This window comes from Pimephales promelas, chromosome 15 (assembly GCF_988280905.1).
Source record: "Pimephales promelas chromosome 15, fPimPro1.hap1.1, whole genome shotgun sequence".
NCBI classification, from domain to species: domain Eukaryota; kingdom Metazoa; phylum Chordata; class Actinopteri; order Cypriniformes; family Leuciscidae; genus Pimephales; species Pimephales promelas.
Window position 1 is genome coordinate 23,185,175 of NC_142783.1, and position 20,960 is coordinate 23,206,134.

The 20,960-nt window shown below is 36.9% G+C and overlaps 2 protein-coding genes across 2 annotated transcripts; both read left to right on the forward strand.

Annotated features, from left to right (window-relative positions):
- Positions 1-2,496: 2,496 nt before the first annotated feature.
- On the forward strand, positions 2,497-10,588 carry pgrmc2 (progesterone receptor membrane component 2). The gene is made up of 3 exons (XM_039683789.2): positions 2,497-2,879; positions 6,950-7,105; positions 9,744-10,588. The coding sequence occupies exons 1-3, from the start codon at positions 2,528-2,530 to the stop codon at positions 9,839-9,841; spliced, it is 606 nt and encodes a 201-aa protein (XP_039539723.1). The 5' UTR covers positions 2,497-2,527; the 3' UTR covers positions 9,842-10,588.
- Positions 10,589-12,577: 1,989 nt separating this feature from the next.
- asmt2 (acetylserotonin O-methyltransferase 2) lies at positions 12,578-20,432 on the forward strand. The gene is made up of 9 exons (XM_039683669.2): positions 12,578-13,025; positions 15,217-15,314; positions 16,237-16,411; positions 16,561-16,690; positions 16,928-16,996; positions 17,875-17,993; positions 18,142-18,279; positions 19,523-19,645; positions 19,733-20,432. The coding sequence occupies exons 2-9, from the start codon at positions 15,234-15,236 to the stop codon at positions 19,942-19,944; spliced, it is 1,047 nt and encodes a 348-aa protein (XP_039539603.2). The 5' UTR covers positions 12,578-13,025; positions 15,217-15,233; the 3' UTR covers positions 19,945-20,432.
- The last annotated feature ends 528 nt before the right edge of the window (positions 20,433-20,960 follow it).

Consider the following 20,960-nt stretch of genomic DNA (forward strand, 5'->3'; position numbering starts at 1 on the left):
TCATTATTAACTAATCAATAACTACTTTTACTACTTTGAACTACATACTTTTAATAACTTTTTTAATGCTTCTCAGAGAACTACTGAAAAAGTTTATTAACAATCTAGTAACTACTATTAAGTAACAAGAAACTCTGATTAATCGCACACAGATGAAAGTGGTACTTCACTACTAATTATTACACAATAATTATTATTTTTTCAATGCTTCCCAGAGAACTACTAAAAATTTTCATAATTCATGCAAAGAATCAATAAATGCAGGACAAATTACTAGCACTACATTAAGATTTTAATTGCTACTGTAAATACACATGGTTGTTTACATTATCAATAGCAGACTTATGATTTGGGAAAGCTGTCAATAATCTGCCTATGCTGTCTATTTATCAACTGAATAATTTTAAAGAAATGGATTTTTTAATGCAATTGTCGGGACCGCACTTGTCCTGCGGCCAATTTTCCGGTATTCCTCTGGACTGGCATTGAATCAATAGAGTTATGGTCACTGGAACATATTTAGTCTTCAGCCACCAAAATACCATATGCAATTATTTTATTATTTAACCTCCCCAAAAAAATATTTTTATGTATGTCTCCTAGCTCATATATATATATATATATGTATGTATGTATGTAATGTATGTGTGTGTGTGTGTGTGTGTGTGTGTTTGTGTGTGTGTGTGTGTGTGTGTTTGTGTGTGTGTGTGTGTGTGTGTGTGTGTGTGTGTGTGTGTGTGTGTGTGTGTGTGTGTGTGTGTGTGTGTGTGTGTGTGTGTGTGTGTGTGTGTGTGTGTGTGTGTGTGTGTGTGTGTGTGTGTGTGTGTGTGTGTGTGTGTGTGTGTGTGTGTGTGTGTGTGTGTGTGTGTGTGTGTGTGTGTGTGTGTGTGTGTGTGTGTGTGTGTGTGTGTGTGTGTGTGTGTGTGTGTGTGTGTGTGTGTGTGTGTGTGTGTGTGTGTGTGTGTGTGTGTGTGTGTGTGTGTGTGTGTGTGTGTGTGTGTGTGTGTGTGTGTGTGTGTGTGTGTGTGTGTGTGTGTGTGTGTGTGTGTGTGTGTGTGTGTGAAGATTCTGCACTTTATTGGCTTTTCATTGGTAACTGAAGATCATGGGAACAAACTGGTAATGACTCACGTTTTACTATACTTCTAAAGAAATTTTCTAAAAGTATACTAAAGTTCACCAAAAATCTCAAACGCTTGAAATGACCTGTGTTTTGTTGCACAAATCATGCCTAGATTACGTAGTCACACTTGAGTCATTACTAGTTAGTTTCTATGAACTTCACTTTAGAATATGGATTCAAATAATTAGTAATTCCCACAGAAGTGAAGTACCAGTTTCATCAGTGCACTATTACTTACTAATTAATTAATCAGAGTGTCATTTTAGTTAATAGTAGTTATAGTTACTAGATTGTTAATAAACTTTTTCAGTTCTCTGAGAAGCATTAAAAAACAATAGGACAATTATTGATTAGTTAATAATGAACTACCGCTTTCATCTGTGCGCTATTGGGCTACTTGCTAATTTGTTAATCAGAGTTTCTTGTTAGTTAATAATAGTTACTAGATTGTTAATATTGTGTTACTCATTGGTTATTGTGTAGTTATTCATTAGGGAAGGAACCGTATTCGTGTTACCGAAATTTGTTTAAAGATTGTTCGGGCCTGCAAGCCCTCTTAAAATTCAGCATGTCCAGGTTTTCTGTGGCTCTGGGAACCCTCTTAAAAAGAAATGGTAAACACAACACACTTAAAGGAGCTGTATGTAAGAAATGTATTTCAAGTAATCATAAAATTGCCCTGATATGTCACTAATCTGATTGCTTTATGCATGTTACTTAGCCTATAATGTGTTACCCCAACACTGCTCATTTCAGATGAGATGCATAGGTTTTCTCAGAGGCTAGAAATGTGTCCATCTTTAACATAATCAGAATTATCAGCTAATAAGGGTAAATTAACATAATTTGGTACACTGGAGGGAGCATCTGAGTCTGACTAGTCCAACTATGAAGTGCAATATTTCGCATTTTTAATGTTTGCATATATTTGATAGTTTTCTTTTCACATGATTTTATATAATTTTATTAATTGGTTTGTTAAATAGACCCACTATATCTGTTTTATTATTGTATTATGTTTAATAGAGTATCTCTTCAGTTTAAACCATAAAGGATGCTGTCCACTCAAGTGGACATTTGAAAATCTTTGAAAAATGTGTAAAAAAAAAATAATAAGAAGAAATTGGGTTAATAAAGATATTTCTGAATACTGTTGTAATTCATAGCGGTTAGTTAATGATAAATATAATCATGACAGTTAGCGCGTTTTAATAATCTGAAACCTTTGTCTGGTCTCATCAGGGTCTCATGCGGTCGGTGGTCTTGTAGGCGCCACGCTGCCAGAAAACTACAAATTCCAGGAGCCAACGCGGTGTTTCCGGCAACAGGCAGCCAATCAGACGCGCTTCTGTGTGCCAGCTGGGCGGGCGGTCGCTTGCGGTGGGAAGGCGCTATCGTTGCAGTATGGCGGACGATGGGGACGGTAGGAGTGCAGCGGCGGACACCAGCGGCGAGCAGGGGACGACGGAGGACTTGGATGCGGGGTCCGGTCTCGGTATAAGCGCAATGATGCTCAATCTCAGCGTTCTAGTGCTCGTGCTGACCGCGTGTTACGTGCTTTACGCGCGGTGGTGGAGGAGGGCGGGTGAGGACGCGGCCCAGGGCAGCGAGGCCTCGCCGCTACCCAAGATGAGGAGACGCGACTTCACCCTGCAGCAGCTGGGCGAGTACGACGGGGTGCAGAACCCGCGCATCCTCATGGCAGTCAATACCAAGGTCTTCGATGTGACCAGTGGCAAAAAGTTTTACGGACGCGGTAAGGAGCTCATGCTCACGCTCACACCCACATTCAGCGGGGTTCTTCAACTTAAGCAGTAGAGAAGATGGGTAAACAAAAGGGTAGCTAGCAAACCTGGAATTCATACTAGTAAGTTAACTATTGTGATGGTTAATACTGAACACGTATTCGTACAGGTCTATTAATGTATAAGATAACATTTAATTTTTAAATGTCCCTGTTACATGTACGTTCTAGTATTAGCAGTACATTTTGCATAATTACAAGCATTTAACTAACGCTACAAACTCTAATTCTAAAGAAAGTAGTTATTAATTAATATTACTCTGCACTTATTTGTACTCGACACTACACTGTAACATGGGCACCTTCAAATAAAGTATAACTTTTTTTTATTACTAAAACTGGATTAGGTTCCACTTCCAGCAACAGTTGGAACACATACCAGTCTGAAGTTAATATTTCATATCAGTACCACAGATTTTAGATTTATTAATAAGAAAAATAGTTAGCTATGTCACAACTGGGTAAGTTGGTAGTATCTATTAATAAGCACGAGGGAATGCTTGGTATGTATTTCAATATTGATTAGTATCTATTCAGTTAGTCAGTAATACTTATTCAATAGATATTGCTGAAATAAATACTAACATAATAAGCAGTAGTTACTAGTAAAATAGTGAAAGATACAATTGCATTACAGTAACACTTTATTTTGTCCTTAATACACACATTACATTTACCTTATTAATAACAGTAAAATATGCACAAATACAAACAACTAACCTAAACTTATAGTAAGTAGGCCTATGTATTGTTAATTAATATTACTTACATTAAATACACTAACAACGTCTCCTTAAAATAGTGTGAAAATAGTAAAAAACTGGATTACTTAATAGAAAAATAGTCCAAATAAATACTTGTTAGTTGTGAGGAATATTTGGAACTTATCAATATTGGAGGAAGTACTAATGAATAGTTACTATCAGTGTGAAATAGTAAAATGTACAATTAGATTACTGGAAATACTCATTTACTTTAAAATAGTACGATATGAAAGTAAATCTACTAGTTTTAAGAAACAATAGCTTGCAATAGAGGAGCAGCTTGTGTGTTAACCAGCTTATACTTGCCAATACTTTGGTCAGAGGAAAGCTAATGACCAGTTCATTCTGGTAAAAATTGCTCAGGGTGAAGTTCTCCCAGAGACCTCTGTTGTATGATGCACAATTTGGTCTGATGTCGTATCGGAGTCTGACAACCTCTTGACAGGCCCTTTCTGTCTTAATCATAACTGTGGTCAACATTCTCCTGTTTTGCCTTGGTGAACTCTTTCCCAGGCTTCAACCTGTCATCTCAGTGCATTTTTGAACGAGAGCCATTCGTGATGTGTTCAAATGGGGTGAGAGCCATGTGCTGGCACACCCAACAAATATGTACTGTAACAGCAGATCATTCATTTGTGCATTAATCAATTTGCTTAATTTAATTTTATAAAGTTAACAGCTTGATTTGTTATGACGGATATAAGATCAGATAAGTTTAGAAATTAAGCACTGAGCCTGAAAGAAATGAGCAAATTCTTGTTTCTTTTACCTGTACTTTAAGTGTGGTTTACAGACTTGCAGCTGCTGTGCAAAACAGCTGTTTGCTCCAGATAGCAATTGAATATTTTGGCCTAAAAGCCAGAACAGCAGTCTTTTGTCTGCCTTGAGTCTATATTTGGAGACTCAGCTCAGAAGTGAAACTGAGAGTGCACATAAAATCTGGATTCTCATGGCCTTTGTTTGCATTTACCAAGTTTTAAATCACAGTGCTAGCTCGGGTCTATGATTTGTCTTCACATCTCTCTCGGCTATATTTGTATATGAGGTATGTTATCTGACCATCTGTGGTGTTTATGGAGGAGTGTTAAAGGTGTGGTGTCAGCAGTAGTCCAGACTCTGACCAGTATGTCATTTCTTAGACATCTGTACTCCAGTGTGTCTGCTGTCATCTTGCAGCATTTCACTCGGAGAGAATATGAGATCAGTTTCATTTAAGCCTAGTTCACACTACGTGATTTTAAGCCCGATTTAAGCCCGATTTGCAAATCGTTGAGTCGCCGACAAGTCAGGGTGTTATCGCGTGCAAATCGCGGGCGATTAGCGGACGATTAACGCTCGCCAATCAGTTAGTGTGAAAGAGCCAACAACGCATCAAAGACAGCTCGCAGACAGGTCACCGAGCTCAGAAAAATATCTAGCATGCTAGATATCTCGCGCAGTCGCGCGACTCAATCTCAGTGATGTCATGAGTACAGCCAATCATAGCAACGCATGGGTTGAGGACACCAGGTAAATCTTACTTTTTCTTTTTTGCATTTTTTTTTCTCAGAGCATATCGTCGAGCAAACAGTGTGCAGCACTAGTTTCTGTCTGACGTCCATATTCGCGTGTTGTGTTCTTCTCTGCAGTTTCGGGTCATTTCTGGTTCGTTTTATTGCGTGGTTTTTCGTTACAAAACATGGTTTCTAGACCAGATAGAATCGTGTTGTTGTCAACTCGTTATTTGGTTGATTATTTTCAGGATTTAGACCGTATTATAGTACTGAAACAGCTCTCATTGAGTCACAAATGATATGCTCTTATCATCCGATCGTGGTTGTATCTCTATGTAGTGCGTTGTTAACTCGTGTAGTGAGTTACGTCCTGTTGTGGATCAATCACGTTGTGTTGTGTGGTGTGAACAGCTAAACAACTTGAACACTCATGATTTCACTGAGAGCAAGTCATGTAGTGTGAACTGCACAGTTCAGCCCGACATTTTAAAATCATGTAGTGTGAACTAGGCATTACCTGTTGCTTTATTTATAACTTGATGAGACCAAACGTTTGAACTTTGTAGGCAGATCTGACTTGTCATCACTGGACCTTTGGGCAACTTGGATCTTTTTTTTTTTTTTTTTCAAATCAATGTTTGGCTGGAGCTCTTGTATCTTTTAGGACTTTTATTGCTCAACTGCTGAAGAGAGAGAGAGAGTGTGTGTGTGTGAGAGAGCTAACATGCTTTTCCACATGAAGATCAGATGATGAACCAAAAAGAATGATCTAAAGAGGCCTTTTTCCTCTTCTTTTGCCTTCTGTTCTGAAAAAAACAATACTTAAGCTTCATCTCACGACAAGGAAGCGAACATAATAAATTGCACATGCCAGAGCAGCCTAGTCATCGTCAGGCATGATCTGGCTTTGGCAGCTGTATTATTTATAAATCATGGATTCTAGTTACTTTTCAGGAGCTTATGAAGTAAAACTCAAGTGTCCGAGACGTTTGTGAACTGAAAGGTTCAGGCTTTGGCCTGAATATTCTGTCCACAGCTGAAGTTTATTCTTGTTGGTGTGGTGTTGTGTTTTGTCATGACATTTCACATTAATAATTTCCTTATTCAGTGCAGGGTGTTATTTACAACAGCTGTTCTGAAGTACCTGTCTGTTTACCTGCATTCCTCTGGTTTGTGTGAGCGGCTTCTTTTCATCCCAGCTGTGTATGGTTGTTTTTAAGACAACACACTGCTTTGGTTTCAGCTTGTCTGGGATTTTCTGACCCACTGACTCTAAAACTGTTTTCTTTTAGTTGATTCATAGCAGAGTTTTGTTTTGATTGCACTTCAGCTGGTTTCTTTAGCTTTTTATCAGACTTATCATATAATAGTAGTAATAATTTAATATGAATTCTACTACTTATTAGTAGTATTAATTATTATTACTAATTGTTGTTATTGCTTATTATTTATTATGAATAATTATTATAAGTATTGTTGTTTTAACCACTTTACGTCCTTTATGATGCTACATTGCAAAGGCAAATAATTATTAAAGTAAGTTAATTTTACTTGATTCTTTTTATAGATATATGTTATTGTGGCTAGGACGTTCAGCTGAGCATTAACTGCACTTTTAATTCTCAAATTAATTTGAAATCAAACAATAATTGGGGAGGCCTGGCAGTGTTGCACTTTTAGTTCTGGTCTCTGCACCTAAAATGTGTAGAAGATCTTAAATTTGTCATGCTGACCATTTATACTCACAGCATGTCTGTCATTTCAGAGGGCCCCTATGGGATCTTTGCGGGACGTGATGCTTCTCGGGGATTGGCAACATTTTGCCTAGAGAAGGATGCATTACGGGACGAATATGATGACCTTTCAGACCTGAACGCTGTACAGATGGAAAGTGTTCGAGAATGGGAAATGCAGTTCATGGGTAAGCAGAAGAATTTCTCTGTGAATTTAGAAAGGATTCATATAGTTACTCAAAAAATCTAAAAATGTCTGTAAGATGTTATCTGCCTCTAGGATAATTGGAGGAAGGATAGTTATCAGTCACTCCTCCTCGTCCACAAGCTTTGCATGTTGTTCCTGTTGTGCTGGTTAGGGCTGATCTGTACATGTAATGTAATCAGATAGTGGATGCATTTACAGTATAAAGCTGATGGTTTACAGTATAAATTCTCTAAAAGATGAGTGACGGTAACCTTTAATTGTCCTGTTCACTCTTGTAGATGAGAGCAATTGTGAGCTATAAAAAATATACATTGCGATATATATATGAAGTTTTTCCTGCACCATTATTTAGCAGTGGCATGTCATACAGTCTGAATTGAATGATGATGATGAGAGAGACTATTAAGTGAGTGCCACAAAATAAACCCAAAAACAAGACTATTTTTATTTAGAAAATCGTGGGGGACCAAACTCACTTTTTGTATTCACAGTATGAAATGCTCCCCTGAGTCCCCTCTGGTAGAAGATATAGAGTCCCATTGTGCAAACTAAATCGGCATAATGATTCCTTTGTTCCTGTATCTTTACGAATGCTAAATAACAGTTTATCTTAATAATTTTAAATTTGTAAAATCAACTGTCTCTACTCTTTTTATATTTATATGTATATGTAGCAACATGTAGTCCAAAACAATTTTCCTTTCGAGGACAATAAAGTATACCAAAGTATACTACTATTACTATTTGCATTTTCCTCACTAGCTGCACTCAAAATAAATTCCAGTGCTGGTGTAGTCTGGTTAACTCATGATTCACAAAAATTAGTCTTGGTTCTCAATCATGTGGCCGGTTACAGACATGGCTTTCTAGTCCTAGACAAAAATGCATGTTTGAGCTTTCTTAACTGAAAGCAACTTGCACTGACATCTTAAAATATATCAGTACCATTTTTTGTCTCAAGATGCACAACAGTAATGTTGTTTTATGGAACATTTTAAAAAGCTACTTAATGTCCTAATTGAACTAAGGTGTTGCAAAATAGCCTTGGCTATAAACACTGTGATACAGGCATTGGATTTGGATGTTCTTTATGTAATATATTTTTTGTATCTGTCCCTATTCAAATAAACAATAAATAAATAAATAAATAGTTCTGGCTTAATCTAAGCCCTATTTGTGAATCAGGCCTTAATGTGCCATAGTGTAATGCAATACAGAATCCCTGTGCGTTCATGAAGTTTTAAAATATCTAAAGGGGTGTTTTACTACATTTTTTTTCTTTGCATGATTGTGTTTATGCAATATAACATGTTTTCGTGTTTGTTTGTTTTTAAAAAGCCTTATTTTCATTATTTTCACGTTTATTGTAGGCCGCTTTCTCCTCTGTCATTTGACCTGGTTAACAAGAAAAAAACAATGTCCGGAAACTTCACGCCCATTGTTACTTTTACGGGCGAAAGTTTCATGTGCTCCGGTTAATGTAAATAAGGGTGTCAATACTGCAGTATCAGTTTGAGCCAGAATCAGACCCAGAAAGCGGCAATGAAGAGAGTCAAGCAGATCCTCCCCAAACACGGCTCTTACAAAACATTTCTGAATGGTACATTTTTTTATTATTACTATATTCTATTCTACTATTAGCCTATTATATAAGAATTTCGATAGCTGTTGCTTGAAAATGCTTCTGCTGCTTGTTAGCTTTGGCCTAATAAAACATCGGTACCTAGACAACCATTCTCTGAGATTTGTTTTCATGATAATCGAATGTAAAGAGTTTTATCTCTAAAAACTGTTTAGCGTATAATGCTAGTACTGGGGGCATTTACTAAGTAAAAAGAAATTAGAAAAAAGAATTTATTACCACACACACACACTCTTCAGTGTCAAAATCAATAGTAGAAACATGTTTATTAAACCACATATTTTTCGCAGTCTATATGTACCCAATAATAAGCATCATAATAGGAAGAAAAGTATTACAACAGACCATGAATAATGGCAAAAGATCGATTCTTTCCTCAACAATTTTTTTGTGGACATGTAAATTATCAATGTACTAATATATGTCTGAATTCTATAACATACATTTCAGTAAACACTGGTAATGGGGATTAGAAGTGAAAAAGAATTGAATTGTGAAATTTGTGTCAATGCCCAGCCAGCCCAACTGAGCTAGATTAATTCACTGTAGCACAGTCTCATATCGGTTTGTGTCGCTATATGAGATGAGGGAGTGTGTGATAAGCTACTCAACTCTCCTGCACTGCATGTGGGGAAAATCAGGGCTGAAATATGACAGGCTGTTTGACAAATAAGGTACTCCTATAATAAAGCAAATAACTTTTTCACACGGCTGAATTCATGGTTAAAAGGCAGCCCTCATTGTGTATAATCTCAGTTTTGGTTTGTTAATAATAACACTATGGATGGAGAAAGATGTTCTGCAGCTAGAGGATGTTTTTACAGCTAACAGGTCCTTCCAAATGTGATAAAATGTGTGTACAAGATTAAATATGCTCATTGCATGAACAAGAAATAAATGCCATCTCACATTAAAAATAGCATCATTAATTATTGTTCCTCTCATTCTCTCTCTCCCTTCGCTCTGTCACTCTCAGAGAAATACGACTACGTTGGCCGTTTGTTGAAGCCGGGAGACGAACCATCTGAGTACACAGATGAGGAGGACATGAAGGATCATCAAAAACACGAATGATCTGCTGAATCATCACATACAGCAGCTGAAGCCCAGGACTGAGAAGGCCACAATCCAGAATGGTTTAACCCCAGCAAGAAAAACCCCTCAGAATCTGCCCTTTACCTCAATCGTACAGTGTCCCCACTACTGCTCCATCACAGCTGAGATAAACGCGTCTGTCTAAAAGCCCCTGCTGTTCTGACTGTTCTTTTACCAAAACAGACCAATAGCCTGTCAGAGTTTCCTGTACTCTTCTTGTCTGCTCTTGATACTTCTCCTTAATCCAGCTCCTTTGTCCTTGCCCCTCCGTCTTCCGGTCACACCTAAACTCTCAATTTATAGCATAAATACCATCAAACACTACTTTATACCACGAATCACCCAGTTCTACACCCTAAATCATCAGTCAAAGCCTCCATCATCTACCCTACAGTCCAATGGAGAGTGAAACGGCCTGAGGCTTTAATAGCATCCTGAACATTCACGTGTTCAGGTTTGGACTGACAATGTGAAGAGAAGGACAGAGAAAACGCATACATTTTTAATCACTTAATTTTTCTTTGGGGACTTCTACATTCATGACCTCAAAAGTCATGTACATAGAGCGGGGCGGATGCCTGGAGTTCAGTGCACAACAGGTTAAAAACCACAACTGAGGTCGCTTTTAATTATTTTTGTTTCCATTTTTGTTGTTGTTGTGTGTGTAATTCTTGTACCACAACATGTGTCACAAACACTTTTGGAGCATTTAAATCTCATGCTTATTCGCAGACTGTGAAAACGTCGTCGTTTTAAATCAAAGTAAATGTCGAATGGAAATAGTAACCAATCCAAAAGCCAGATTTTCTGCTATCAGCCAATCAATCCAGTGGTTGAGTGGCGGGTGCTCAGCAATGTTTGTATTGTGTGCACCACTAGTGTGTAGCAATTCTTGTCACAATGTGATTGTAAAACATGAGGGATGGGAAATGTTTGTGGGGGGGTTGGGGATCATTAGCATTCTTGCCATAAAACTGTTGTTTTATTTGAATTGTGTAAATCTGATGGCTGGTTGGGATGAAAAGGGAAGATTAGAAGGGTAGTTCAATTGGATCAGCTCGTCTGCTCATCGGTCAACAGAACTCTCCCCCTTAATGAAACAGTCAGCGTAGTTATTGTGCCTTATTTCCGTTTAATTCTACTACAGAATAGTCAAGAGATGTAGAAAGATACAGGTACCAGAGGGAGAATCCGCAAAGATAAAACATGTTCTGCTCTGCCCTTTCCACATTATCTGCTTTTAGGGGGGGTTTCCAGAAGCCAAGGCATCTTTCCCCTCCATTTCCTCAGTTTGTGCGACGAGGCGTGCTCACGTTTGTGAGCGAATCAGACACGGGAGGCTCAACCGCCGTTATCGTGACTTTGTACATAGACTTTATGAGCTATTTCAGTGTTACTGCCATATCTGCGCTGTTATTAAACTCCACGCACTGCTGTGTTGTACTGGCCAAAAGATCCATTGCTCTTTCTCGGTTTCCATCTCTTTTTCCCCTCTTTTTTTTTTTTTTTTTCTCTGCTGAATTTATTTTTAATTGTGGGTAATTTTCAAATCCACCCTCAAGTGTTATATTTTGTTTTTCTTCTGGAGGGGAACTACGAGTTTGGAGGAATGTTTTGTCTTTGCTGGGGAGGGGATGAGGCGAAATTCAAAAATTGTGGATTATGTAAATATGTGTATCATTTTATTAAAGCATGTGCAGCAAACAGTGAGGTAATGCTGGCTCTCACGTCATGTATTTAAATGGAGTTTGCAAGGGTGTGTGTGCGTGTGTGTGTGCGTGTGTGTTCATGGGGAGGAAAAGAACATGTTGTTCCAGAAATAAATACATTTGGTTATAACTACTGTTATCCTCTACTGTTATACTGTTATCTGCCCCTTGTTTCTTCGAGTGCAAAAAAACATTTTATGTCTCAAATTGCGGAGCTATACAAATGGCAGCAAATACTAACTGCTAAAAAGTCAAATGTTAAGTAACCAGTAGGTTTATTGGTTTACTAAATGTACCTTAATGGATCAAATATCGTGCCACGTTGTATTTTTTGGAGTGTGGACCAGTTTGAAGATTTGCCATTTCCATAGGAAGGCATTATATGCTTGCATAAATATGAAGGGAAGGGATGAAATTTGTGATTGGTTGAGGTATTAGGCTGCAGTCATAATTTGATATTGCGTATGCAAAAATGTATCAATATATTTTCAAACAAAGCAGTGTGAAATGTCACAATCTTGTTAGAACTGAACAACACAGAGACATCAGTACAGTAGGCCTACTGTGGATCTCACACCCCATTTACACAATAAGCGATGCAACAAGACTAAATTCCTTTGTCTAAATTGCAAGCTTATTTCACAGGACAGTTTGGGGCTCTGATTAAGCCCAGTGTACTTCAATTATGCTCAATCCTTTTCTGAAAATCTTTTTCGAAATATGTTCCTTAAATGAGTTTGTGTGTTGTCATTTGCAAACTAGACTGCAGGAGTCATGCTAAGACTTTTGATAGCTTGATACTAACACTGGCAAGAAAATGAACAGGATCCTGTTAATACTGATGTTGGAGTTTCCACCATAAACAATTTCAGAACAATACCATATTATTATTTTCATTAAAAAAAAAGACAAAACACTAACAGCATCATAATTGAAATTGTGGGATATTAACCGCCAGGTGTCACTAAAACCATAACGTTTCACTTTCCTCCAATATGTTCTTTCGGATGTTTTCAGCAGTTCTTTCGAACCGGTTCAGAATTTCAGCGATTCTTTTGCGTTATGACGTCCTCCGTTATTGGCGTGTTAAATGCTCTAAACGTTACAGTAAAGCGATAAGTAGCACGATTGTTAATTAAGTTTCTCAGATTTTAAGTTATTAAGGTTTTTAGAGTCAGTAGAAGCCGCTCGGACTTAATCCAGTCCAGTTCGTGAATGAATCGATCAAACTCCGGTTTTATGAACTGGCTCAACAAATTTACTGAAAGGATCCGACTCAGATGAACGCTTGGTTAAGAAATTGGACGTTTGCAGAACAGAATAGTGTAAAATAGTGCGATTTAATTCAATTTCTCGAACGGTACTTTCTTTTTCCCTGGATGACTGTCAAAGAGTCAAATTTGCAATAGAATTATTTACAACAGAGCAACATCAAACCGGCAGTCTTTTGTTTGGTAAGTCTCGTTTTCTTGAACTGTAAACACTCACTTAGTGCTTGCTTTAGCGTCAAGTGATGATATGGTCTTAAACTCTGCGTATATCGATATCTTGTAGCTTTATACACAATATATATCGACTTGTATTATTCTCACAAAACCAGTGTATCATGTGCATGCCCTCGTGGAGAGCTCGCATGATGATTTTGTGGTTACACAATACATTGTTTCACCGGCTGTCTATGAAAATGTGTTTTCAAATCTCATTTGAGAGGAAACTGCATACAGACTGAAATGTTTATTGCATACATTTCGCGTGAGTTAGTCTACTCTAGGCTGATATATCAGCCTAGAGTGTATAATATATTATACATATTATATATAATGTACCGTATAATATATATAATATATAAATATTATGCACTCACCTAAAGGATTATCAATCACATGTCAGTTGCTTCAATGCATTTAGGGGTGTGGTCCTGGTCAAGACAATCTCCTGAACTCCAAACTGAATGTCAGAATGGGAAAGAAAGGTGATTTTAGCAGTTTTAAGCATGGCGTGGATGTTGGTGCCAGATGGGCCGGTCTGAGTATTTCACCATCTGCTCAGTTACTGGGATTTTCAGGCACAACCATTTCTAGGGTTTACAAATAATGGTGTGAAAAGGGAAAAACATCCAGTATGCGTCAGTTCTGTGGGCGAAAATGCCTTGTTGATGCAAGAGGTCAGAGGAGAATGGGCCGACTGATTTAAGCTGATAGAAGAGCAACTTTGACTGAAATAACCACTTGTTACAACCGAGGTATGCAGCAAAGCATTTGTAAAGCCACAACACGCACAACCTTGAGGCGGATGGGCTACAACAGCAGAAGACCCACCGGGTACCACTCATCTCCACTACAAATAGGAAAAAGAGGCTACAATTTGCAAGAGCTCAACAAAATTGGACAGTTGAAGACTGAAAAAATGTTGCCTGGTTTGATGAGACTCGATTTCTGTTGAGACATTCAGATGGTAGAGTCAGAATTTGGCCTTAACAGAATGAGAACATGGATCCATCATGCCTTGTTACCACTGTCCAGGCTGGTGGTGGTGGTGGTGGTGTAATGTTGTAGGGGAAGTTTTCTTGGCATACTTTAGGCTCCTAAATTGCCAATTGGGCATCGTTTAAATGCCACAGCCTACCTGAGCATTGTTTCTGACCATGTCCATCTCTTAGTTTATGGCCGCCATGTACCCATCCTCTGATGGCTACTTCCAGCAGGATAATGCACCCTGTCACAAAGCTTGAATCATTTCAAATTGGTTTCTTGAACATGACAGTGATTCACTGTACTAAAATATCCCCCACACTCACCAGATCTCAACCCAATAGAGCATCTTTGGGATGTGGTGGAACGGGAGCTTTGTGCCCTGGATGTGTATCAAACAAATCTCCATCAACTGCAAGATGCTATCCTATCAATATGGGTCAACTTTTCTAAAGAATCCTACAGCACCTTGTTGAATCAATGCCACATAGAATTAAGGCAGTTCTGAAGGCGAAAGGGAGTCAAACACAGTATTAGTATGGTTTTCCTAATAATCCTTTAGGTGAATTTGTGTGTGTGTGTGTGTGTGTGTGTTTGTATATATATATATATATATATATATATATATATATATATATATATATATATATATATATATATATATACTGTATGTATATATATGCCACGGACCAATCTAATACATTTTCATCTATAAAGATTCACAATTTATACTGTGGAAAAAAAATCAACATTTTAAATATTTGTAAAATAAATATGAAAATGTTTCATTTCTATTGTTACATTATTACACATTTTCCTACTCACTGTACTGTACTGTTAGATTTTTTTAAAATCAAATGTAGATTTATATTTTAATAAATTGGTTTATTTATTTTAATCAACCTTATTTTTATTTATTTTTTTCATTTTTTTTTTTATTTTTTACACATTCTCAACTTTTCAATGGCTGTTTAATACAAACTAAAGAAATTATGGGCCTGCATGATTGGTACATGATGTCATTATATTTTAGTTTTTTCTGTATTTTCTGAAATGTATCCTCCAAAAATAACTTACAACTATTTAAATAAATATTTCACATTCACTTGTCAAGAGTTGTGAGGATCTGACAGTTAAGTTGCATTGTAAGTTGGAGCCTGTTCACTTTTTGCAGGAGGGACATTTCTCATCATGGCTGAGCATTTATCCCAGAGTGAACTGGACTACCCTTTCAAGCTCTTGGAATATTTGAACGGATTCCGGATCTCAAAGGTGTGTGGTTCATGCTGTATCTCTCTAATACACTAATACAATACAAAAACAGGAATCACCTCAAACATCATTAGCATACCAGTTTAATAATATGTTTACCACACATGGCATTTGTTGTTGGATTATGAGTAAATGTTTAATGTAAGAGCATCTATTATTTGTAGCAGTCCCCTGTCATGTCTCATTTTCCACTGTGGCTGTCGGGGCTTATTTCACCTCCAGCAGGACTGGCCTATGACTTTTTAAAAGCCACTGAGTGGAACCCTGAGATGACGCAAACCTTTGTTGTACCATGAGATTTTGTAAGATTGTTAAAACCCTAGAAAGCTTGATGCTTAAGATGGAGAGTTGTTATTTATTTTACCATTATTATGTAGAGTTTTGCAGACTTGTACAATGCACAATGAACCAGAGTCGAAAAGTGATTATTGTGATTAAAAAAAATAACCTATTAGTAACTATAACCCGCTGTATTACCTAAAATATATACTTTCCCTAATATTGTAACATTTATGCTCTGTTTTTGTTGAATTTTCATTGTTTAGTTCCTGCTTTGCCTGCCTTTATCTAACAAAAATGGTTCTAAACAGTACCAAATTAGGTTTCTTCGGCTTGTAACAATAGCAGAACCTTTTTTTATAAGGTTCCATTAATAACCATGCTTTAAGAGTGCTATATATTATTATTAGTTTATAAATAACCTTTTCAATTATAGTTATTTTCATTAATATTAGTATCTTCATATTAATAATAGTACTCATAATAGTATCATAGTAAATCAATAATCAAAATATTGGCTTCTTTTCGAGTATGTGTGTGTGTTCTTTTACTGTCTATGGTTAAAATGCATGTATGCTTGTGTGTTTCCAATATCATTTTAAAAACATGGCAAAAACTTTTTTATTTAATCATTCTTCTCCAGGCGATATTCTCAGCTTGTGAGTTAGGGTTGTTCGACCTTCTCCTTCAGTCCCAAAAGCCCCTAAATGCAGCTGAAGTGGCACAGAAGCTTAGCACCAGTGAAGATGGTATAGAGCGGTTACTGGATGTGCTGGTCGCCATTGAGATTGTGGATGTGGAAGTGGTGCAAGGAACAGGTGAGCTGCTGAAGTATTTTATATTCCTCCACAAGTAGCTGGAAATAACCTAATTCCTCTATAAGGTGATGAATGTCCATTCATCCATTGTGTCTAGTAGTTTATTATTTGCCCAGTCTCTTAACCTTTACTCTTGTCTTCTCTTATAGCTCAATACAGCAGTACAGATGTGGCTAATCTATACCTGGCCAAGACCAGCTCCAAATCTCTACATGATTTGATTATTTATTACTCTCAGACCATCTACCCACTCTGGAACAATCTGGTAGATGCTGTTAGGTAGGCTTCTGCGTCCATCACCCATTACTGTTTTGAAAAACACTTGTTCCCAGGCTACTATAAAATCCGTCTTGCATGATAAATGTGATGTTTGGACACAGCAGGATTTGTGAGCAATAGAAAAGAAAGTCCTTGGAATTTGGAATTGTTGGTTATTTGTTGGTTATTTGTTATTTGGAAGTCATCTGCATGTCTAAAACAACAGTTGAATAATCTGAATATCTGAAAACCTCTCAGGGATGGAAAGAACCAGAATGAGAAAACCTTTGGCCTCCCATCTGAAGAGATCTTCTCTGCCATATACAGGTTTGTGTGAATGTGTAAAAAAAAAAAATGTTTATAATATTAGCTGTACCATATGGGGGAATGTTTTTGTTGTCCTTAGACGTCACTAGATTAAAAGTGATTTCTTTGACTGCACTGAGTCAGTCTTAAGCGATTAGCCGCTGGCGCTGTGTAATTCTAGGTCATGGACTTTAAACCCATTACATTTTGAGGCTTTTTGAAAGGCTGTTTCCACATCTGGAGGGGTGGTGTGTGCTACAGTGTGTATGTAATTGTGAAAGAATGACTTGTGTTATTGTATGAACTGCGTGTTTTGTAATCGTTCGGGTGTTTGTGATGCTGTGAGTGTGCATGAAGGCATCTCACAGTCTATTAGTTTGGGTGCATGGAACTATATGGAGATATAAATTCAATAACTGATACATTGGCAACACTTTACAATAAGGATCAGTTTATTAACAATAGTTAACTACATTAGTTAACATTAACTAAGCTTAATAAATGCTGTAGAATTGTTGTTCATTCATAGTTCAAGTTCATTTCACCATTTACTAATAAATATTTTTATTAAAATTACACCAGCGGTTAAAAAAACAAAACTTCACGTATTATGCAGAAGAACGTGTTTTGTTTGTGCTTTGGCTCTGTAGCTCTAATATTGACAAATGAGACCTTATTGTAAAGTGTTATGCAAACCTTTGTTAAAAATTTATTTTTGCTTTTCATTATTTTACTTATAATTGGATTTAATGCATACCCTTTTTTATGATTGTGTACCTGTTGGAAGTCAGTGCACATGTTCTCTAACAGTGTCAATTTTAAGGTTGGTTTGTCCTACTTTTCATGTGAATCTGGAAAAGATCCATCTGTTGATTTCGGTGTGTGCTGTTTTGTTTCAGGTCAGAAGAGGAGATGCTGAAGTTCATGGGACTGATGAACTCTACATGGGTCATTGACGGCCATGACATAGTGACAGCGTTCGATCTATCTAGATTCAAGTCCATCATAGATCTGGGAGGTGAGTGTGAATGTAGTTTTACATAGCTTCAGCTCTTTCCCTATGAGAATGATTTAGGCTAAAATGAAACCGCTCATAATTGCAGTTTTTATCAATTATGCAAGAGGCAGTAGCATTGCAAGTTGTTATTTTTTGAGATGCTTTGCAGGCTGCTCTGGTGCATTAGCGCGGGAGCTGGCGAAAGAGTATCCTTTCTCCACTGTCACGGTTCTGGATCTCCCAGCTGTGGTTCAGACGGCTCAGCAGCATTTTGCTCAGCAAGATGACACCATTGGTTTTCAAGAGGGTGTGTAACAATGCATTGTAACATTGGTAATGGTTGCCAACCTTGTAAAAAAACAAAAAACAAGCAGTCTAGTAGCTGCCCTGACAACAGGACCTTTTTAAAGTTTGTAGTGTTATTATAGTCAATGAAAATTGAAATATATAAAAAATAATATTAGCTAAAATGAAAAATAAAATAATTGGGGAAAAACTGAAACTAAAATAGATTTGGATGACTCTAAAACTAACTCAAAACAAAAATGGTCTCAAATGTTGTGTTTTAGTTTTAAATACATAGTGTATTATAAAACTGTCTGAATTAAATATGAAAATGCCACTTGATAGCAGTAACGCTGTGCTGATAAATGTTGGCATTTTTTAATGATACCAGTTATTACCACATTAACAAAGAAAACTAAGTCAATTGGCTTTATGCACAGCTTCACTACTTCCTGAATTTCAGCCAGCTCCTTGTTTCCTGTCTGCCATTATTGGCCAAATTGATTAATTCAGGTGTGTCTGATTATTGTTGCCATGACAACTGAGGTCAGGCACACCTGAATTAATCAATTTGACCAATAATTGCAGACAGGAAACAAGAAGCTGGCTGAAGTTCAGGAAGTAGTGCAGCTGTGCATAAAGTCAACTGAAACTACAAAACTGTACACTACATTCATTCATATTTTTGGGATCAGTAAGAAATTCATAATTATATTTCGCAAGGATGCATTTAATAGATCAAAAGTGACCGTAAAGACTTTACATAATTATAAAAGATTTTATTTAACTTTCTGTTCATTAAATAACCCTGAAACAAGTGTATCACATTTTCCACAGATATTATTATGCAGCACAACTGTTTCAACATAATAAGAAATGTTTTTTATCAGCCTAACCTACATAGGATTTTGAAAGATCATGTGACATTGAAGATTTAGCTTGCCAAAAATTGACAAAAATAAATTGTGTTTTAAAATGTATTTTAAACCAAATTCTTTTAAATTATAATAATATTTCACATTATTACAGTTTTACTGTATTGTTGATCAAATAAATTCAGCCTTGATGAGCATAAGAGACTTTTTAAAAAACATCAAACTGACCACAAATGTTCAAATGGCTGTGTAAAACTAGCAATGATGTGCATGATGATGTGAAAACTAAACTAGTGAAAATATTATAAAAATGTGAAAGTATTATAACTAGTCTAGTATGGCATTTCTAATCTATGAAAAAACTAGGTATTTGTTTCTGTGTGCTCGTAGGGGATTTTTTTGAAGGAGAAATCCCTCCTGCAGATTTGTACATTCTGGCCCGAATCATTCATGACTGGAAAGAGCAAAAAAATCTCAAACTACTAAGGAAGATTTATACAGCATGTCATCCAGGTGAGAAAACATGGCATTAATAGGTTGATAATTAGTGGCTCCAAAATTATACATTTCAAAGCATCTGACCTATACATTTTAATCTAGGTGGAGGCGTTCTGATCGCAGAGGCACTGTTGTTTGAGAACCGCCGGGGTCCAACCACAGTTCAGATGTTTTCTCTGAACATGCTGGTTCAGACAGAAGGGAAGGAGCATCCACCCTCTCATTATACACGTCTGCTCACCGATGCAGGATTCAGGGACGTGCAGGTCTGTCGCACTGGAAAATCATACGACGCTATTCTGGCACTCAAATGAACATGCATCAAAGCGGAGTCCGTAATCAGAACCCCTTCTGTCTCATCTGCAGACCTGTTGTGATCAGACACATCAGAAATTATGTTCATGCCATGCACATGTCAGACGTCTGTTGTTCCACTTTGGCTCGTTTTGGATCTTGTGGCTAGTTATAAAGCTAACACAGTTAGCCCACTCCTGATCCTTACATTTCCTCCAAAAGACTGTTTTAGTAGTGATTTGATCTAGCTATTTGTGAACCTTTTTCCTGAGGCCTACAGAAGTGGTTTGAGAGGGGTGGGATGAGGAGCTGTTTTCGATTGGCCACTGATGTGTCATAAATAAGCTCCTCCCTCCATCCTGTCTAGTGTATCTATGCACTTCCATCTCGACACATGGTTAAGTGTGACCCCCTAGTGGTTATTTGTTGCACTAACCCAATAAAACATTATAAAAATGTACACACAACCAAAAGAAATCCAAAAAAAGTGTGTGTCACTAAAAAACGTGTGTCACTAAAAAATAGCATTAGTTGATTTTTATTCCTGGCCTTACGCCATTTAATCAATGTTATGGGTTTTGTGTCATGTACTCCTAACACAATTCATTTATCTATCCTTCAACAGGATCTAAAATATAATAAAGGAAATTGGTGAAAAAAACTTTTTGTTGTGAAGTGATGCTGTGTGATTTCCAGCTTTTTTATTTTATACATTTCCATGCCAAAGATGTTCATGACGCATCTTACCAACTTAAAAAGCAAGTAAACAATCCCAATGCATTACTACTTTTGTAAGTGTGATTAATTAGATTTGAATGATAATTAAAATATATTAGCCTACATTTTAAAACAACTTTTGATTGGTAGTATAAAATGTAATATTTGTATTAACATAATTTTAAATCTTTATTTTACACAGGTTTCCTATGGATTCATAATAATTAAATTAAAAATAGTACGTTTTATCCCGAGCTTTACAAAAATCCCTGCCACCATCTCCAAACAAACCAGATTTGGTTATTATGAAACAGCTGAA